This window comes from Xylaria bambusicola (assembly GCF_022495145.1).
Source record: "Xylaria bambusicola strain CBS 139988 unplaced genomic scaffold F5B22scaffold_105, whole genome shotgun sequence".
Taxonomy (NCBI): domain Eukaryota; kingdom Fungi; phylum Ascomycota; class Sordariomycetes; order Xylariales; family Xylariaceae; genus Xylaria; species Xylaria bambusicola.
Genome location: NW_025953658.1, coordinates 1 through 20,018, shown reverse-complemented (window position 1 = coordinate 20,018; position 20,018 = coordinate 1). Strand labels below are relative to the sequence as shown.

The window sequence follows — 20,018 nt, the reverse complement described above, 5'->3', positions numbered from 1 at the left end:
CGCCCTACCGCCCGTTTTCCAACTTAATCAAGATCGTAGGCCTAGAAAAATTTTAAGTATACGAATATTGGTCTGTTCACCGTTTTTGGTGCCCTCTTGTAACGGACCTGCTCTACATTACCTGAGAGGTAATAGAGGCAGTACGTCGGGAGGGTTCTTGATTTGAAGGTAATAATAGGAACTAAGACGGGTGTCCGTTAGGGAGGTTTAAGGGGACTCCCACCACTACTTATGCAGAGATAGAAGTCCGAATAGCAGTCTAAAGAGTGAATCTGATTGTAAGTTGATGGCTGAGGAACTATTCTAAAAGAGTGACTAGATATAGAGGGTATATTGCGATTATATAGACATAGTAAAATAGGTGCAACAGATCGTAGGTGAGTCGTGGCTCACGACGAGCCTAGTGAGCTGGGAAAAATTGGGGTTCCAGATCCTGGCCTCAAACAGGTCGGGCTAGAACCGTTTCATAACACCTCTCTACTTATGTCAATAGAGAGGGTCCTCCACGGGTAGATCCTCTAGTATATCTTTGAGCTCTACAATTATCTCCTCCTGGTGACAACATCTTGATGGCGACCACCTATCGATCCGCTCTCGGGCGTCTTAATACACAACCGGACAACCAGGAAGCTAACATGGGGATATGGCAGCACCTAGTCATCGCTCGTCTTATTCTGTCTTTCCGGGAAAAGAACGTGTCCAGCATAGTTCCCGTCCCCATCGTGATAGATATGCACGGCTTGGGACCTATCCAAGGCCTGCTGATCATCCGTCGCCAGGAGAACTGTGACATGCGGTCTGGGGTCCGTGTTACTGGTATGCGAAGGGTTCCTACCAACACAGTCAGCCTGAATACCTTCCACCTGAGGAGAAATGGTGACAGGGAGGACAAGAGTAAGGGGAAGGGACGGGAAGGACTAAAACTTACTTCAATGTCGCGTTCGTAAACATCGCTAGGTCAGACTGCTGGGTGGCCACTTCGATGAGACCCAGTGTCATTTTTCTTACTTGCACGTTTTTGATACGTTGAGTGAACCGAACTAGCTGTTGTGGGATTGGAGACATTAGACTAGATATAGTGCGGGCTTTGGGGTAGAGTATTAAGATTGAGGCAATGAAATATAAAGATTCGAAATTTTCGGCACATAGAAAGGCCCAAAATCAATCTAAGAGAATGGTCTATGCCGTGTTTGCACTCGAAAAGGGCGTATTGGAGGCTCGGATTGGAGATGTGAACTCAGTTCAACTGATGGGTTTGTCAAGTATCTTTAGGGTCTTGCTTTTCGTCTAATTACTAGTCGCCAAACAGATATATTTATATTCCAGTGCGTCGCTGTCCAATTTAGTAAATTCTGTTATTTCTACCTTGCCTACTCTTCGACTTTCATTCGTTGTTGGTTCTGTTGGTCATTCGTGCAGGTTGGCATCGCGTGGGTTGTTGGCGAAGGGGCGAGAGCGAGCCTTTGTACCACAACAGTTTTGGCCTTCAATATATACTTACGTATACAGGGCTGATCACCATAATCAATGCTCACTTCCTCTTGTAAGTCGCCGTAAGGCTTCGAGCTTGGACTCTGTCACACCATACACTCGTGCCAAGGATCTGTTAGTCGCAGTCAAGACCTTAGTGGGCGCGTACGCCTACGATTGGTAGATAACGAAGGTTATGAGGGTAATTTTATGTACGCAGAACCAACAACATGTTGGGCTCCTGAAGTCCTAGATAACGAACAGATAAAAGGTCATAGAATGAGGCTAATTGCTTATAGAATTTGTGTATACATAAGAGTAGATTTCACCGAGTGGAATGAGGGAGGCACCATGGCCCTTGAGACCTTTAAGAATTATTCTAGTCGCAAAGATTCACTGATTCCAAGCCTTCGCATACATATATGATATATGAGCCCTTGTCATAGACCCCAACGTAAGTACCTACTATGTGAGTAAGAGTAATGTGCTACTACAGGGATTGATGGCACGTGCATTAGCCAAGCTCTTGTTGGCTCCCTATAGGTATACTTACGCCCTCTGTACCTCACCAGAGTCAACCCCCACCTTACTTGGATTCCTCTCTCTCCCATCCCCAAAATGCCAGAATGTCGATACTTAGTACGAGGCTATCGACCACCATTCTTTCAGCTCCAAGATCCAAGATTAATCCAGCAATTATCCCTTTTCTTTCACAGGTACCTCGTGTGAAGCATTATTCTATTTCCTCCATGTTTCGTCCTAGCTATACTTGTGATATTGACGCTGAACCGCTTCACCGGTACCGGCCTGGCGGCTACCATCCGATTCTATTGGGCGATTTGTTCAAGGATCAAAGATATAAAGTCATTCAAAAGATCGGCTGGGGTGGTAATTCAACTACTTGGGTAGCTCGTGATCAACTGTCAGTTCTTCCGTTGCATCAAGACGCGTTTCTGTATCTTAACATTGGATTAGGCATAACCGAAATGTTGCGTTAAAGGTATCTGTGTCGGAAAAGAGTAGCAACAATGAAGCGCATGTTTTAAATGCTATTTCCAAGCTTTCAGAAGAGTCTCTCAGACAGGACCACCCTGGTCAGCACCATTTGATGCGAATGCTGGACCACTTTACGGTTGATGGGCCTAACGGAATACATGATTGCCTTGTGCTTGAACTGCTCGGTCCTAGCGTACCAGATGTCATTGAGTCCCTTTATAGCGATGGTAGACTCCCTGCGGATTTTGCCAAGTCCACTGCATACCAGGCCTTACTCGGCATTGATTATCTCTCTAGCCATAAAATTGGACATGGAGGTAAGTAATATTGGGGTAACTCTTATTTTCGCTGCTAGCTAACAAGGTTTCTCTGTCGAATTAGACCTCCATTCGAGGAATATCGTATTTGCTTTACCGAACCTTGCCTCTTTAGACGAGGTACAGTTTTTGGAAAAGTTCGGCCGGCCTGAGACAACACCGGTACGGAGTGTTGACGGCATGGCCTTGACAGCTCACCTCCCTAATTACATAGTCCGGCCCATTTCTTTCCATGCTCGGGGTATGCGTGAGGAATTACGTAGGTCCACAGTCAAAATCATTGATTTTGGCGAGGCCTTCTTCCGGAGCCAGAGTGCCGTCGCGGTCCACACGCCACTGGCCGTTCGAGCGCCGGAGGCGATATTTGACGATAGGATTGATTATCGCATTGATACGTGGAGTATGGGTTGTCTGGTATGACTACTGTCCTTGAATATGCCGTTCCTCCTTGCGTGCTAACGGAGATAGCTCTTTGAACTAGTGGCTGGCCAGCCACCGTTTGACGTAGTTATGCTAACTCGAGCTATTCTGGTGTCGGAGATGATGGAATTCTGCGGCGAGCTGCCTGATCGGTGGCGAGAAAAATTGGATACAATAGGGGTAGGGAGAACCGAACCTGTTAGTGATGCCCCTTGTACACTACTGGATTGGTTACAAGATATCTACTTTGATGATAATAAGACGCCGGGGTTTACAAGGCAGGATATTGCAAAGGTGTGTGAGCTTGTAACACGAATGTTGAAGTTTGAACCGTCTTCACGGGCATCGGCAAAGGAAATTACAAGCGACCTGTGGTTTAACGGATTAAAATCATAATGAATAGAATATAATTAATTATTTATAAACAAAAAGGCATAATATTATATTGCTGCCCCGTCCAAACTTATAATCAAGTCAGCAGAGGTGACGTGATGCAGTGACACGGGTGTCCCTACGGCGGCAGAGAAATTCCAGGTCTAGGAGTTTGGCTCGCAGGCTGAGAATAGGTGATCTACTCAGATGGGAACCTGATTGCATGCCACTTTTTATCAATCTAGCAGCAGCATATAGACCTTGGAAAACAACGAATAGGTTTTGTTTTAAGGGCTATTTGCTGTATTGGATGCGTTGCGTTTCAAAATTTAAAGAGATAAAGCTGTCATTTTCGAGCTGTATTAAAGCTGAGGAAATCTGGTAAAACATCCCGTTTGTTAAGCGGTAAAAGAATCTAGAAATTAAGGCGTGCACGGTTATTTGGCGGGATAGACTTGACTCCGAGCCTCGCAGTAGATGACCTATATATACACCGCCCTAATTTCACACGCTACAGACTCACAAGTTCGAAATGCCTAACACGACGCTGCATATCTACACATATCAAAGCCTTTAATATTGCTCAGCGAACAATCAATTCTTACGTGCTGTACTACGCAAACATTTTAATACACCTGCACGCGTTAAGCGCATATAATATCGGCTGGTGGGTATATGCAGTTACGTGTGATATTGGTACCATGCAACGTAAAAGTCAGTCGAGATGGTTGATCTGTGTGAATAGTAGTGTCACGGAGATCGCCTAGGTAATCAATTATATCAATAACGGACGCCATGGCCGGCACCTCAACCGCAGATAATTGAATAGATCTGGATAGATTAAGAGAGGTCACATGATCTTGAGATATCTACCTAGGTAGTAATATCACTCAACGTCACTGCCAACTTCTACCACCTCCTTGTCATTATCCCATATTTCCTCCTCTCTGGGCTCTACTAGCCATCTGGGCAAAAGCGCCTCTCCTTCAGATGCTATAATTAGGGTCGTTGTGGTGTCAGGTTCGTGAAGTAGAGGTTCTATGTCTTACCAAATGCCAAGTATGCAGCGAACTAGTGTAGGCTTAGCGCTTTTGCCGCTTTTTTCTCAGGCTCGGCTCAGCCAGCCATCAGTCAGGTCACCTTGTGTCGGGCTTGTACTTAATTAAGCCAGGCAGGTGATTTGTACCTACCCATAGGTACCGGTGTAAACGCGTGCGCGTGACCGCGCTCGCGGCCTGTCCAGGTCCGTTCAGGGTAACACCACTCTTCAAGTACTTGGCGAAACCTCAATTCAAAACTGGTGTTGTACCGACATTTCAGACCAACCTAGGTATTCACACTCTCGCACTTTGATGTACCTTATTAGGTAAGGAGGTACACTATCTTATCAGTTAGGCAAATTCAAGGTTGACGAGGTCTGGGGATCTCCAGGTACGACTCACTGGGCGCCTTCCTGTTTTTTTGTTTTTTGGGGCCCCCCGGCGGTACTGGCCTACCTAGTTGAGGGAACACAACCAACACAACCAACATATCTCTATCTCGCACAAAGTACTGCTAGCTGTTCTTACGCCAACTCCTGCCTCAGCACCTCGTTTTACACACACACACACACACACACTCTCTCTCTCTCTCTCCTACGTCGTGACGCTCGTTTGCGCTCTTATACGCGCATCTGCCCTGCTCGAGATGGCCATCAGCGAGGATGTGCCGGGCATCAAAGTCTCTGTGCGGGTTCACCAGCAACCACTACCCGAGTTTGATGATCCAGATGCTCACGATCGCGATGATGCTGCCGCGCATCCCTTAGAAACCAAGTACATCGAGTGTGTTGATGACGCTCACTTCGACATCTCCTATGTCGTCGACTCCACCTACGCATGGGGCTACTGTAATCACGTTCTCATTGCCACTTCTTATATAGACGGCCAATATATCCGTGGACATATTCTTTATGAAAAGGACACCAAATTTGGCGGCCTTGCCGTAGGGGTGGTTGATGGGAAAGAAGTTTGCAGCAGTTCTGGAATGTGGTCTAAACGAAGATTTAGGTTTGCTGCTGTGAAGACGGGTAGGTGCCATCACTGGACGCCTGTATTCCCTTCACTAACCAGCTGGTAGTCGAAGATCAAACAAGTAAACTGCGTATAGAAAGAGATCTCCAAGTTGTAAAGGGCCTTGGCACCATCGAGGTCAAGTTCACTCGAGCCATCAAGTCCGGTAACGAATATACACGAAATCATGCTTCTGGTTGCACTTCCGCAACACTCGAGTTGGCAGAGAAGTCGCTGAAAGGAAAAGCCGTCTCGCACGGTACATCGTACGGCCACTATTCCCTCTTCCCCAAAGAATACTAACCCGATGCCACCTAGATACGGCGTCTGCGAGGCGATTGCCGCCCCCAGATACGTAAAAACCCACGATATTCCTGAGGACAATGGCCCTATCCTTGTTTTCAAATTTATGTATCGATCCAAGGGTATGCTTGATCCCGTGTGCGTAACTTCATCTACTAACTAGACCATTAGATGCTCTTAGACGCGAGCTCATCATCCCGCGAAGCCCATCACGTTCGCCTACTCTTGAAGATTTAACACCCGCTGAGAGGGATCGCTTAGCTAGAGAACGACTGAACGAACTTCGCGTAAGTGATAATCTCTGGTTTCCATGAAGCGTTATATCTGACACGACCTTGACTAGGAAAAGAAGATCAAGTCTGAGAAAAAGGGGCCCTTGATTAAACGCGAGTTTAACGAGGTCCTTGATCTGACAGCAGATCCCCCAGTACCTCGAGCCACCAAGAAATCACGTCTTCAGGATGGTAGAGAAGTAGATGTGATTGATTTGACAGATGACTAGCCGGGGTGACCACAAACTATTTCTTGGGAGTTCGGCGCTAGATATACCACTTGATTTGGCGATGCGCTGCGCTGCATTTACTATTAATTCTACTTTAGTCTACATAGCTAGATATGATGCTAGGTATATTTTAAAGTACTGAACATCTCGGCTTTTGTACGCTACTAGACTCAAAGCTATGATAAAGAAGACAAACTTAGGATGATTAGATCGAACACTGCTCGCCTGCATTGGGTCACTATGTGAAGCATTTTCCCAAATCGCTCTATTCTGTAGTCTGGCTCCCTTGTTAAATTCCTGTCCTAGTCATTCATAGCCTCGCTATTATACATGTGGGCTTATGCAAGAAAATCCCGTAGTCGAAAAATGAGGGTGGCAAGCCAGAGCCACCTCCTAATTGCAATAAATCATACCACACCATATCGATATTGTCGTCAGTCTCACCGAACGAATATGAGAGTAATCATGTGATGACGTGAACGGTGGTCGTGTCTATGATCATTTGCCTATATACTCATAAGATTCAATCATACAATTCTACACATGTAATTTGATATATGATATATGTAATGATTCCAGCACTATATGCCCACATCGGAAAAGTCCATCTACATGATGCCAGCAGTATTTGAATGTGTCCTATTTCCTTCGCTTCCCTTCTATGGTTCTTCCAGATGTGTCCCTCCTCTTCACACCATGTGACAAGGCGGCTTTTTGCCGCTCTATCCAATGTTTCAAGCACAGCGCTAGCACCGTCGGTGTTGGCGGAATATGGGAAGACAAGTTCGTGTGCTACCTACAGACTTATCTAGCTATAATGTCTCTGTCGACATATTCACACTGAGAAGCGGCACGATGTCCGGGGAGGAGTAGCCACCAGGGGGATGATCAGGCGCAAAAATTCCTGAAAGGTCGACCTCTGCCCCGGATGAGAATAGCTGTCGATTTTGTAGCCTCCGACAATCGCGCCAGAGTATTTGCTGTTGCTGGGTAGCTTGATGGCCCCCCCGGGACTGTGGGCCCGAGGGAAGAAGGAACAGCGAGCTTCGTCAGGGGCTGGATTTGGTAGGGCCCAGAGCTTTCAGTCACCGTCTAAGAATGAGACCTTTTCCACCTCCAGTCTCTAACTAGTAACGCCGTATGTATCTACCTGATTAGTTAATTAGTTAGTTACATCTCGGCCATATCTTGCCGTGCTATTCCGAGCCGCACGCTACATTCCCAAGGGAAGAGAGATACGCACGACAGCTTTTCGGGCGTCAGACTGGCTAGTCATCACATATTCTATGTCCGTTGAGTGGCTAGACCCAAACAGGTGATGCCAGTGGGATGCGAACGGCTCTTGGCTGCGTTTTGTTCACTCGCCCTTGCATGATGGTGTCGTTGATATGTAGGGGAAATACCATGTCACCGCCAGACGGTCCAATAGATTACTTTTCCTTTATCTCGATCTCTATCTTTTTAGTTGCCTTGTATCGAATGATAGCAACAGCTACCGCCCTGGAGTGCTTGATACACGTGGCAGGACCACCGGCGTAAAAATGTCGTGACACCGTTCACGGTTATCTGGAGAGCCGGGGGGGGGGGGGGGGCATGGTAAGTTCTGGGCCAGAAATGGAGAGTAGAGATTGACAGATGGGCTGTCACGCAAGAAGCAAACAATGTACGTACAACTGTTGAAGTGGCTTCCTACCTAGGTCCTTATGTTCCCCCTTAAGAGCAATATTATGCTGACGATATGATTTGGTAGCGTATCAGAAAGTCTTCTTGATATCGTCCCACTGTGGCATATGTATGCAAAACGCTATTATGTTTGCCCGTGGCTTGGGGCTTTGATGACGCGGACAGATCTAGAGGACACATGATTTCCTTGGAGGGGTTTTGACGGCGGTAGGGTGAAGTGAATTTGATAAAAGAGTCGTTGAAGAGATCTTTCAATGATAGGGGTTCGCGTACTACGTAGCGCTTGTCGCGCATGTTGAGCAGCAAAGCAGGTAGCAAGTATGATTGCCAATCAGCAGAGGCAAGGCAAATACCGCATCAAGAGAAACGATCTCGTTACATCAATAGGTATCAAGGATGGCAATCCGAAAAGGTCGTGATTCGTTACGCAACAAGTATCTGCGTCACGCGCTTCCAAAGGGCACGCCGCTGTGGCATGCATATCCAAGCAAATATACCTGACCATTTTCCACCCAGCGAGATGCTATCTCTTGAACTCTGTCTTCACCATAACCTCCTCCACTTCCGAAATACAGGTTTTCTGATAAGGCGTCTCGCACAATAAGCACAGAAAGCGTGGATGTGCAACTTGTCCCGCATACTCACCCCAGTCACCTTTGCCTCAAATCACCCACGAAGTACACCACACACAAATATTCATGCAACGACAAGCCCATAACAACGCTCCTCCAAACTGGTTCAAGTTACCAGTGTTCTTGATTTTCCCCCGAAAGATGGTCCCACAGATATCTCACGCGAACGGACATCTTGTCCGTGAAGATCACCCAGTCATGCCCAGTCGCCATACCCAGGTGAATCACCTATACCAAATTCACGTGGTTGATAGCCCAGAGGCTGTTGTAACAATGTACTGTGACAAAAAAAGCGAAAATCCGGTCACCACGTATGGCCTGGCTTTTGCCAGCGTGCTTGGCGGAATGTTCCTATCCGATGCATTCAGGAGGTTCATAAGTTAAGGTAACGTTGGTCAACTTCCCTCGAGGATGGAGAATAATCTTGGAAACTGGATTTTGAATTCGAAGAATAGCTACATTGATAACAGTGATCACACTTTCAAGACTAGTCGAGGGTTAATCGGAGGAAGGTCGACTTTATGGTTTCTGGCTTGCGCTGGGCGCAGCTAGGTAAGGGTAAAGAAAGGAAGAGAAGAAGAGGATTGGGCATATGCCGGGTACGACTACTAATGCTTAAATTTCAAGATTAGTTTGATATAGCAGAGGCTAAGAGTCTAATTGCCTATGAGCTCCGACAATATAAGTCCAGTCTTCTCATACTAATACTTTGTACTGTATTCTACTCGGCCGAAATGTACCCTTAGGATGTGTTAGGATAAGAAATCTCAGATACAATGGATAACACGCTGAGCACATACTTTTGAACTCATGAGCTGGAAGGATATGGGTACCGAGATGAAGAACCCAATCAATCAAGGTAACAGGTAGACAGCTCATATTCATCAATATATTCAGTAGAAGATCATCAAACACCATGATTTGCAGAGCTCAGGGGGTATCTTAGATCTAGACAACAAATTTCGAGGTTTTCTAGAGCATCAGGCTCTTGTTGGTTGGTTGTGGCCCAGGGGAGTATTCAGTGAACAAAGAAAGTAGAGTGACAGTTGCTGTTGTTGCACATTGACTTCACAGACAGCGTAGGTGCCCTTGCATGAGAGCAAATCAGGCCCGAGACACATTTTCTTACTGAGTCAGTCTCATATACCAACCGATGTATCTCTACCTTTGGGCTCAGTCTCCATTCTAGTCCGTTCCTTGATGCGAAATTGTTACCACCTTTCCACAAGTTGCTAGAGCCAATCTTAGGAAATCTTATGTAGATACATGAAACTAATAGGCATGCCGGCAACACGGTGTGGTGAGCTTGCGCAACAGTGCCTTGGCATTGTAAGAGCAAACACCCACAGAGTCACGACATAAGTTGTTTGCAGGCACATAGGGGTTGTGCTGGTGATGCCTTCATGCTGAACAACGCACCCTGAGTGTCATATCATCCCTGCACACCATTGATTAATTGATTGATAGAGCTCTGTCACTTATTGTGTGCCTAAGAGAACTACCATTAAGAGAGTGCTTGAAGGGTTGTACCAAAGCGTGACCTTCTGTGTCTCTTAAATTGGTGAGAGCACAATGAGTGATACAATCCACTCGGCAACGTGGACTTCCCACCTCTCGGGCTGGATTCTTCCACAAAGATCAAACAGTATATGCAGATTATTCCAGTACTTTCATCAAATCGAACAACTTCCTCGTACTCCCTTGAAACACCTCCTGACCCTATAGTCTAGGCAGCGAGGCATGAAAGTATGACCTATCCCCACTACATAATTGCCGTCCGCAGCTGACATCGTCTCAGCCAACTTGCCTCTCTGATATCACAACCAATCCGGACAGTCTTGCAGAATATACCGAAGACCAATCAATGACAGCACACATTGTAAGCTCGAAGGAACATCAAGATATAAAACCTGCTTGGTCTAACATGGACTCCTCCTCCGGTCAGCCAGTAGTGTTGGACATTGACGGTGTTGACGGATACAACTTCGGCGAGTCGGGTTTCGAGTTCGCTCCGGACTCTGCAATAAGCTATTCGTCTTCAATGCCAGCACAGACCAACGCCACTACACAAACCCAACCGCCGTTCGTAGGTCCTTTTACCGCTATCGCAGCGGCAGCAGCGGCAGCCCAGGACGAGGCTCAGGGTCAGCCCATGAAGGACAACGAGGATCATTGCAACAAGCAAGCCTGCATGGAGAACGACAAAGACGACAGGACAGCCGGGTCTCCTATCAGTTTCACTTACTGCCGCGTTGTCGATGGAAACATCAGTTTCAATCAAACTCACCACCATAGTACTGCCACAAACACGATCACGAGCAAGGCCGATCCCCCAAGCTCGAATAACGCTGAATCCCCGAACTCGAACAAACCTGACCCCCCGAGCTCGAGCAAACTTGATGTTCACAGCGCGAGCATCGTGAGCGGACTGACTTTTGCCAGTGTGCTCGGAGCCTCCTGGATTGTCTGGGCGGTGCTAATCAAACCTAGCATAGACTAGGAGACATATGCCACAACCTAGTGAAGGCACAAAATCCAAACCCCGCCCCTACTGCGAACCAGGAATTATCTTGGAAGCTCGGATATAATTAATCGACACCGGGCAACTCAGCTCTTGACGCCTGACTAGCACGAAGGGTATGGCTATCTTTGGCGTGGCCCAAGGATCCTACAGAGTTTATCTGCAAGCCGAGGCATCACACCCCATTGTACCGCCCCTTACCTCGCTCCGCCCTTCACCATATGATGGATGGCGATTTCACTTTGAACGACATACGAGGCCCTCGGTTTTTCGGTCGGTTATTTTCTGATGAGCAGGTTTTTTGGCGCCTGATGGCGAGCCACATTCATTCATTTGTTCGATCAATCATGATGAAGGGAAAGAGAAGGACAATGAGAATGATCAACAGATTGTTTACGGTCAATATTGTTTACGTACTGCTGAATTAGTTTAATCCAGTATACTTTCATTCAGAACTCGGGACCCCGTTGACTAGCATCCAAAGACCCTAATCTTACATCGTGACCTCTTGATTTACATCTAGCTTAAGCCAGAACATATGAACATAGAAAGTAGGCAAGTACCCGTCAGTTTAGATAGAGATCAAGAAGACTCCCGAATCATGCACAACTAATCAATAGCCAATTTCCCATTAATCCTCTAAATCAATAGAAACATATAACATGCTTCAATCCCACCCCCAAACTCCAACATTATCTCCCATTCCCCGGTGTTTTCACTTATCATCTCCCATCATCATCACATGCCCTAACGTACAAAAAGAAACGAGAGGGAAACCCAGAAAAGAAAAGACATCAAAACATCGCGCGCTCGTACAGGGCATGTGAAACTCCCTCGATAGGAGACGAAAAACGGGAAAAGTGGGGGGAATCTTCGCCAAATCGTGAGAGGTGAGTACATGAGTTTAGTGCCCAGGTACATAAGAATTCCCTTCTTTCTTCCCTTCCATCCTTCCCAACGCAACGCAAAGACAAAGACTAGACAATGCCGCCAACTCCCCTCCGATGCGGGACCCCGAAAATGCCAGCAGAAAATGCGATTTTCTCCCAGGAGAGACATGCGTACATAAGAGACAGGAAGTATCGTCGAGTTGCTTTTTCCTTCTGGGGACAGCTCGCTTTTGGAGGGGAAAACGGTGGTGAAATACCCACACTCCCTCCCTTTCATTCAGTAAAAAGTGATTTGTTCGCTCATCGTTCGTTTCATCGTCGCGGCGTGAAGCGTGAAGAGGGCCATAATACGACGTCCACCTAAGAGCGGCCCTTGGCAGCAACGCGGCCGGCGGGCGCGCTCACGTTACGATCCGTCACGCCGGTCAACATCTGCCTCCGGGGCGTCATGGCGCCCTGCATGGCGCTCCTAGCGCGTCCGCGCCGCTCCCTTATCTGCGCCAGGGCCTGCTCGCGCGTCATGGTCGGCGTCAGCGCCGGGTTGTTGACGTCGAAGGACGGCGTGCGGCTGTGTGTCATCGTCAGAGGGGCCGGGTGCGGCGGCTTAGCGGTCTCGTCGTGAATGGGGATCGACGTCGTTGTTGTCACGGTGTAGAACGCGGCGGATGTGTGCGGTCGCGAGTCCATTGAATCGTCGACTTGGATTGGAGTGGCGTCCAGGGAGTCGCTTTCTTTATTTCCATCTCCTTCTGTTTCTTCTTCTGAGGCTGCGTCCTCTCCAGCATACGAAATATCGCCGCTTGTGCTGGGGATGTTGAAGGCGAGACTTGGTTCCCTTTCATGGGGGGCGTTAAGGAGGGACAACAGAGACGTTCGTTCTTGAGCCATGAGTGCAAATGACGGAGGCTCAACGGATGGAGTTCGAGCGTAACGTAGATGGTTTGGCTCCGCTTCAACGGGTGTAGGGGGCTCTAAGGTAGCTTCCTCCTCGCCGTTCTGTTCCATTGCCTCTAATTCTTGTTGGGTGATCGTGCGAAAGATACCTTCCGCTGGGACGAATATAGTCCCACGCCGAGGCTCCTTGCGCTTCGATTGCTTGTTCGGTTCATTCTCCGTGGTGTCCTCTTTGCGCGGGCGCTTGCGTGTTTGTGGTGATGATGCTTTCGTCCCTTCTTCGGGTTCAGGTTTCCCTTCGACGTCTTCGCTATTTTCCGTACAAGTCATTTGTGGTTCGGTTGCTTGCTGCTCAGAAGGAACTTCTTGGCCCTCTCCAGATTCAAGCTTTGATGCCTCTGTAGGCGGCGGGGATTTCCGTGATTCTGTGTCTTCGCCAAGTATCACAAGGTCTGACGGGTCGACGATTTTGATTGGATCCGTCCTTTCCTTGCGTGGCGACGTGGTTGTACTTCGTCGTAGAGGGGACCTGGGTTTGGAAGTGCGGTGCATCTCAAATTCAGCTTGGACAAATTCGAGATGATCTTGTGCCCGATCTGCTCTCTGCTTCTCCCACTGCCAGAGTCGTGTCAACTCCTCAATCTCAGCTTCTGTTGCGGCCGAGGATACTATCTCGAAAGCTGACAATGACTCTCTACCCCCGAAACTCTTTCTAGGAGAGGCGAATTCACTATCAGGTTCCTCTGGTGGCAATGGTATGCGCCCCTCGGCCGCTATTCTAGCGACCTCTTCACTTTGTGCAGCTGCTTTGAAGGCATCCCGCTCTTCTTCTAGGAAGATGATGCGCTCCTGGGCTTTGTCCAACTCCTGTTGCAGCTCCACTAACTGGTAGCGGGCCGCAAAGGCCTCCTGCTCTCGTGCTTTGCTGAGCTCCTTCTCCCGTGCGAGACATTCCTCTGTAGACTTTGCGGCGACCCGTGCCGCCTTGAGTTCTTCTTGAAGTTTGACGATGGTTGACTGTGATTTGAATGTTTCCTTGCGCGCCCGTCGAATTTCCTTTTCCCATATTGTGTGGGTGTGTGAATAGGTTTCTTTGGCTCGCCCGTAGCTCTCCTATAAATATTGCGTAGTATCAGCATCCAGAAGTTGGCACGTCTTGACATAGAATAGTGTAACAAGGAAACGCCAACGTACCATGACAGTTTCTAATCGCTCTCCGACTTTGCGTTCTCGTTCACGACCTTCCTCTACTTGCCTGCGGAGGACCCGGGATTCTTCTCTATATCTACGCATCTCGCTCTCTGCCTCCTCTCTGCCTATCATGGCACGTTTGAGCGCGGCATCGGCGGTCATTCTCTCGAGCTGCTTCGACATGGACGCAGACGTGGTACCGGGGGGGAGATGCGACAAGTTGTTGAATTGACGTATCTTTTCGTGCACATCGCTGTCGCGCTGCACACTACTTCGAAGAGAGGAGAGCATGGGGTTCTGCTGGTTGACACGGTCGGGCGATATGGGTTGAAGAGGTGTCGCATTTTCGCAGGGCGATACGGTTAACGCCTCGGCGTCTTCCATCTTGTTGTCTTGTTCTCTGATTCTCTGGTTCTCTTGTTCTTTCTGCAGTTATTGCTTGTGAGACTTCAGAGAATTCCACAATCAAATGTTATGGCCAGAAGATGATTGCGGATGAATCTGCAGTGGCGTACCTATTATGATGTTGTAAGTACCTAAAGTATGTGTGTAGATAGTGAAATGGTGGCTCGTGCTAGAGACCAATCGTACCATCTAAAACCTTGGCCAGATGCCCAAAGCTAAAAGTAATGTTTACTATTACCAATCGGAACGTGGGGACTCGCGTTGCCAGGCCAATATTGGAGGGCAGTGGATCACAGCTGGCCCAATCTGTCGCCAGCCGTCTACCAGTCACCCCACCAAGGTCCTCAGTCTGTTATCAATGATCATCATGTTATCATCATAATCCATAATCGTACTTTGATCGACTTAGAATGCTTGTGTAGGTATTCACTATCGTCTCTATCATGCTACCTAGGGATATTGTTTCATTTTCAATCAATCAGTTAGCTAGGTCAGTATCACGGCATTACAGGCTGATCCTTGAAAGTCATAACGCCAATGGAGGCCGTTGGGTGTCTTACCTAATACCAGTCTTTCTACACTGTCTCAGAAATTGAAAATAATTTGTAGCTCGGCCAATAAACCGCGTTTCTGAAGTCTATACTTAGCCCTGTACACAAACCCAGCCTAGATAATTGAGATCATTATATCACCCATCTCCAAGTTTCACGACGTGTCAGTTATGCAACCCAGTGATTTGTGAATAATGGGTAACAAGGTGTGAATTCACAACTTTCTCAATACAAGAAACAGCTACGAGTAGCTACCAGCCCTCCGTCTGCCAACTATCTTTTCGTAAAATGTACATTACATGCCCGCTCTCAAACTCAGTTACCCTAGAGTCAACATTCAAGAACATGTGCTCAAAATAAAACCCAACGCCAAACCCAAATGTCCACTCTAGGATAATGCCAAAATATCAAGATTGTAAACCAATTCTTCGCCCTTCTCAGTCAATGAAGGCACCACGGGGTGGCCTTTACCCATCTGCTAATGGCGCAAACGAAAGGAGATTTTGACAGGATACTGAATTCGCGGCCAACCCATTATAGGCGAAATGATTGCTTCAAAGGCTTCGAAGCCATCTAGGTAGCAGAAGATTCTGCTTTGGCTCTCTCATCCTTCTCACTTGTGGTTGCTATTGGCTTGGCGAGTCACATCGTGGCTGGCTTCCTTCGCGCGCACTTTGCCAGCGCGCAAATAGTCGCCGACCCAAGTAAGAGCCTCCGATGTCACAAAAAGACTTGTTGAAATCAGAGCCTTCCCGGATGTGATAATTCCCTCACCCCCCACTTTCTTGTACTCGGAGTTGTAGACATCAGTGATATGGTCCTTGGTCTCCAATCCTTTGCGGACAGGGAAGAAAACAATCGACTTGCCGTCAGAGACAAGCTCATCTGTGGACTTCTTCAAAGCGGGGATACGCTCATCGATCCTAGACAGCGTATCGTCGCCAAAGGCATCGGCCCTCTTGACATAGGGCTCGACGTACCGGTATGGCCGATCAAGGTAGGGGAAGATAGGTTTAACAAATGTCTGGTAAGCGGAGTCGCTTAAATCGATAGACTTCTGGCCATAGGGATTCTTCTTGAAGTAGGTGATGCCATCGTTGACCACTGGGTAGCCAGTGAGGTGCTGGGATGAAGTCACGTTAGCTCGAGATCGTCGTTTTGATTTCCCATCAGGCAGATTTAGAATCTTACCGACAGCGTTGCCGACGATGGAGGAACCTCGCCATTGACTTGAGGAGCCATGGTGGATGACAGAGGTGCGACTCGATGTGAATGATGCTAGCGAACGCTCCTGGTGAGATTGGGATGTTAGTTAGTTATTGAGAGGGGGGAGGACATCCGGACAGGTCGGAAAGTCAAATCAAAAGTAAAAAAACCGACACTCCGGAACAGACATACGTTGTTACGAGGGGAGGTATATAACGGTGCAGCGGCCTGAAAGCAGATAGAAACTCAAAACGGTGCGAATGCAGGGTAAGCAACAGAGGATCGGGTGGTGTAGGGGCCGAGATGAAATATCGCTTTGAGCCAGAGGAGGGCGGAAACAAAGATGAAAAAGGGAAAAACAGCTCACGCTATACACGCAGAGGGAAGAATGTGAAGATAAAGAGGGAAGGGGACTGGGTTTGAGTATAGGAATGCAGACTAGATTGCAGAATAGAACTAGATCAACCTTTTACTTACCTAATTGTTGCGCAGATATGTCGATATCCAAGACCTGGCAGAGACCTGGGATGCTCGAGGTGAAGAGAGAGGTGAGATGTTACGAGTAGAACTATCGGCACGCAGATCACTGTGGCATCGATGGATGGGTGGGAGATAGAGAGAGCTTATAAGTGAACTCAACTTGACCGTTTCGCATGTGCCTCTTTTCCGCTTCCCTCCATGCCTTGGGCCCCTTGTCTAGCTCAAAGAAGCACCCGAGGCTCCAACTCTGTAACCTACCTCCTTACCTACTACCTACCGAAAACGCGGGAATCGTACCTACGTGTGTATCTTTAGGCATGACAAACTTGTGACAACGAACGGCAGAGCCCAAGCCCCCCTTGCGATGGATGGGACGGTGCCTAGGTGGCCATACGCAATCTGATCGAGCCATGAAGTCATTGGCTGTGATCCGGACCTTTCCTTGCAGTCTGAAGCTCGAGTTCTTGGCGGGAGGGCCATGGCTGTGGTGGGGGGGAGGGTGCCTAGTGGGGTCGATTAGGTAGCTACATCCCTAGCAGTCCCCTAGCATAACAGAGAGCTTCAGTGGGTCGATTGCTCTACGACACCACCCTGCGTACCTACAGTAGGTAGGTACAGTAACTACCTACTGTGTATGTGTGTCAATGCTGATAAGGGCCAACGATGTTGCTATATGTAAAGATTCAATCAAGTGGTATTTTTAATTTACAGTTTTGATAAGATGATTCGTGAAAAATTACATGTCAATTGGAGTTACAAGGCAGGGCCAACCTCAGTACATGCCACAGGTGCCTATCGTCTCGTCTACCTAAGTACATACTGGTAGTACCTACATAACCCCCCCTATCTATATCCCTGTCGCTGGCATGTGAAAATCCCAATGGCGTTTCGACATGCCATGTAACGAAGACTTTGCGACCAAATTTCCCAAAGTCGAAAAGATCGGCACATATGCTACTGTAGAGTCGTGATTATCCATTGGGTTTAGAATCGAATACATGCAGTAGTAAAAGTTCACTTCGTTGCAGTGTTTTGTCGTCGCAATTCCTTATCAGCCGTGCAAGATCACACAGATTTCATCCATCCTCTTATTCCCTTGAGCCCGAGCGAGACATTCTCCGTGTCAGACCATCCGACTCGACCACGTACAATCGCCCCTAAAACATTCCAGATCCATTGATCGATCATTTGAGCAGCGGATAGAACAAGGAAGTGATCGCAAAATCGCACCTGGTGGGACGGGCCTTGCATCAAGTTCTTATCATTCCGTGCACTACTTCCCTTGGCCATGCTGTGTCTACTGGTAGATTGTCGATAGTAACTGTTACTAAGACAAGGCAATGCGCATTAGTGAAAGCTTTGGAGCGGAATATCTCCTGTACGGCCAACGAGGAATGCATATTGCCTACCAATGTCCCTAGTAGGTCGTAAGTAGGCACGTACATGGCTATAGATACGGTAGACCCGAAGCCGACCCGGAAAGCTCCGGGTGCTATCTATAGTACATGGCTGCATCGACGGCGTCAATACAGAAATTTGGTCCGGATATATCTGTAGGTACAGCACTGCTATAATCCAGGTAAGAAGTACTAGTAGGTAATCAACTTCAATGAAGCAAAACACCTCGGCTTCAATCGTCTTTAATGGCATACCTATCTAGCTTGTTCGCCACTAAAAAAATGCAATGCGCCTCATTTGCTTTGTTCTAGTCTAGTCGATATTCGACGGTATGCGGCGAGCCGGGAGGGAGGCCCACCGTTCAAGGAGATCTCGCCATACCGGCTGCACTCTGCAAATCCCAGGCCACCTAGGTTGGCCGCACATGCACACTACGTTGGCCGCACATCCACTCCATTTGAACTAAAGTAGCCACACTATACAAATAGCATATAATTTATATTATAAGCTAAATCCTAGCAATATACCGTAATTTATAAATATATTGTAGGATATTAATAATACCTTTATAAAGATAAAGCATTTTACTTTAAATATTATAATATTTATAATTGTTAATAATTTATATTATAGTAAAGGTATTTTATAATTATATAAGTAAATTTATTAAAGAAATATAATTAATATTAAATCTTTTATTTATTATTATTTAAAAATAAGGTTAAATTATTTAAAATATTAATAATAGCATTATTATTATTATTATTATTATTATTATTATTATTATTATTATTATTATTGTTATTTCTTTACCTAAAGGTGTGGAATAAAAAATCGTTAACGTTCCGTTGAATTTTGCATAATACGCGTAACTTTTCCTTTAAACGTTATTTAGCGCTAGCCCGTTAAGTTATTAATAAAGCCTAATACCGTTTATAGATTTTTAATATATTTAAAGGGTTAATAAATGTATTAAAAGGAGGAAGAAAAGGATAAGAAGGAGGGGGAAAAGAGCTAAAGGCGGAAGTAAAGGCGGAAGTAATAATGGTAATAGGAATAGGAATAAAAGTAAAGGTAAAGGTTAGGGTTAAGGTAGGAAAGGATATAATTATAGTAATATATTATTAATTAATTATATTTTATTAGGAAACTTTATATAAGTTTATAATTATAGGCCTTTTTTTAATTGTTATAAATATAGTTAATATAAGCTTTATTAAAGCTATTTATATAAATATCCTATAAGTTTTTATTATTTATATAATATAAATATTTTTATATTAAGGTAATATTTAAAATTTATTATAAAGTAGCTTTTAAATTTTAATTAATGCTAAATATATTAGTTAAAAGTGTAAACTTACCCTTATAAGTATTATCCTTTTTATATTAAAGGGGATAGATAATAGATAGGTTAAGGAGAGGGATAAGGGAAGGGGTAATAAAGCATTAATAATTATAATAGTGTTAAATATATTTATAAATATAAAAGATATACTTTTATATAGTTTTAATAGTTATATATTTTATTATATTAAATAGTTTTACTTTTAAAATATATTAAAACGTAGGATAAGATATATGCTTTTTTTATTACTATTATTATTATTGCTATTATTGCTATTGTTACTACTGCTGCTAAGGGCGGCAGTAGAGGATATAGCGGTAGGAAGGATATAATAGCAGCAACGGCGGCAAGATTAGGATAACATATAGGTTATCTATAATAATAATAA

The 20,018-nt window shown here is 46.1% G+C and overlaps 6 protein-coding genes across 6 annotated transcripts; 3 read left to right on the top strand and 3 right to left on the bottom strand.

The window, feature by feature from the left end:
* Positions 1 to 252: 252 nt before the first annotated feature.
* F5B22DRAFT_631875 (uncharacterized protein) lies at positions 253 to 1,453 on the bottom strand. Its single transcript, XM_047976645.1, has 2 exons — positions 929 to 1,453; positions 253 to 831 (listed from the first exon to the last, which is right to left on the bottom strand). The coding sequence occupies exons 1-2, from the start codon at positions 1,063 to 1,065 to the stop codon at positions 654 to 656; spliced, it is 315 nt and encodes a 104-aa protein (XP_047824709.1). The 5' UTR covers positions 1,066 to 1,453; the 3' UTR covers positions 253 to 653.
* Positions 1,454 to 1,789: 336 nt separating this feature from the next.
* F5B22DRAFT_631874 (kinase-like domain-containing protein) lies at positions 1,790 to 3,670 on the top strand. The gene is made up of 5 exons (XM_047976644.1): positions 1,790 to 1,924; positions 1,989 to 2,392; positions 2,446 to 2,783; positions 2,848 to 3,197; positions 3,252 to 3,670. Exons 2-5 carry the CDS (start codon positions 2,097 to 2,099, stop codon positions 3,597 to 3,599), a joined length of 1,332 nt encoding a protein of 443 aa, XP_047824708.1. The 5' UTR covers positions 1,790 to 1,924; positions 1,989 to 2,096; the 3' UTR covers positions 3,600 to 3,670.
* Positions 3,671 to 5,261: 1,591 nt separating this feature from the next.
* F5B22DRAFT_652697 (uncharacterized protein) lies at positions 5,262 to 6,431 on the top strand (the record flags this gene model as incomplete). The annotated part of the gene is made up of 5 exons (XM_047979653.1): positions 5,262 to 5,643; positions 5,694 to 5,892; positions 5,945 to 6,051; positions 6,101 to 6,216; positions 6,273 to 6,431. The coding sequence occupies 5 exons, from the start codon at positions 5,262 to 5,264 to the stop codon at positions 6,429 to 6,431; spliced, it is 963 nt and encodes a 320-aa protein (XP_047824707.1).
* A 4,098-nt stretch (positions 6,432 to 10,529) lies between these two features.
* On the top strand, positions 10,530 to 11,367 carry F5B22DRAFT_44888 (uncharacterized protein). The gene has a single exon (XM_047971938.1). The coding sequence runs from the start codon at positions 10,611 to 10,613 to the stop codon at positions 11,244 to 11,246; it is 636 nt and encodes a 211-aa protein (XP_047824706.1). The 5' UTR covers positions 10,530 to 10,610; the 3' UTR covers positions 11,247 to 11,367.
* A 1,059-nt stretch (positions 11,368 to 12,426) lies between these two features.
* F5B22DRAFT_44885 (uncharacterized protein) lies at positions 12,427 to 14,833 on the bottom strand. The gene is made up of 3 exons (XM_047971937.1): positions 14,758 to 14,833; positions 14,246 to 14,668; positions 12,427 to 14,164 (listed from the first exon to the last, which is right to left on the bottom strand). Exons 2-3 carry the CDS (start codon positions 14,624 to 14,626, stop codon positions 12,518 to 12,520), a joined length of 2,028 nt encoding a protein of 675 aa, XP_047824705.1. The 5' UTR covers positions 14,627 to 14,668; positions 14,758 to 14,833; the 3' UTR covers positions 12,427 to 12,517.
* A 557-nt stretch (positions 14,834 to 15,390) lies between these two features.
* Positions 15,391 to 17,008, bottom strand: F5B22DRAFT_631792 (uncharacterized protein). The gene is made up of 3 exons (XM_047976643.1): positions 16,882 to 17,008; positions 16,390 to 16,489; positions 15,391 to 16,321 (listed from the first exon to the last, which is right to left on the bottom strand). The coding sequence occupies exons 2-3, from the start codon at positions 16,438 to 16,440 to the stop codon at positions 15,812 to 15,814; spliced, it is 561 nt and encodes a 186-aa protein (XP_047824704.1). The 5' UTR covers positions 16,441 to 16,489; positions 16,882 to 17,008; the 3' UTR covers positions 15,391 to 15,811.
* Between the last annotated feature and the right edge of the window lie 3,010 nt (positions 17,009 to 20,018).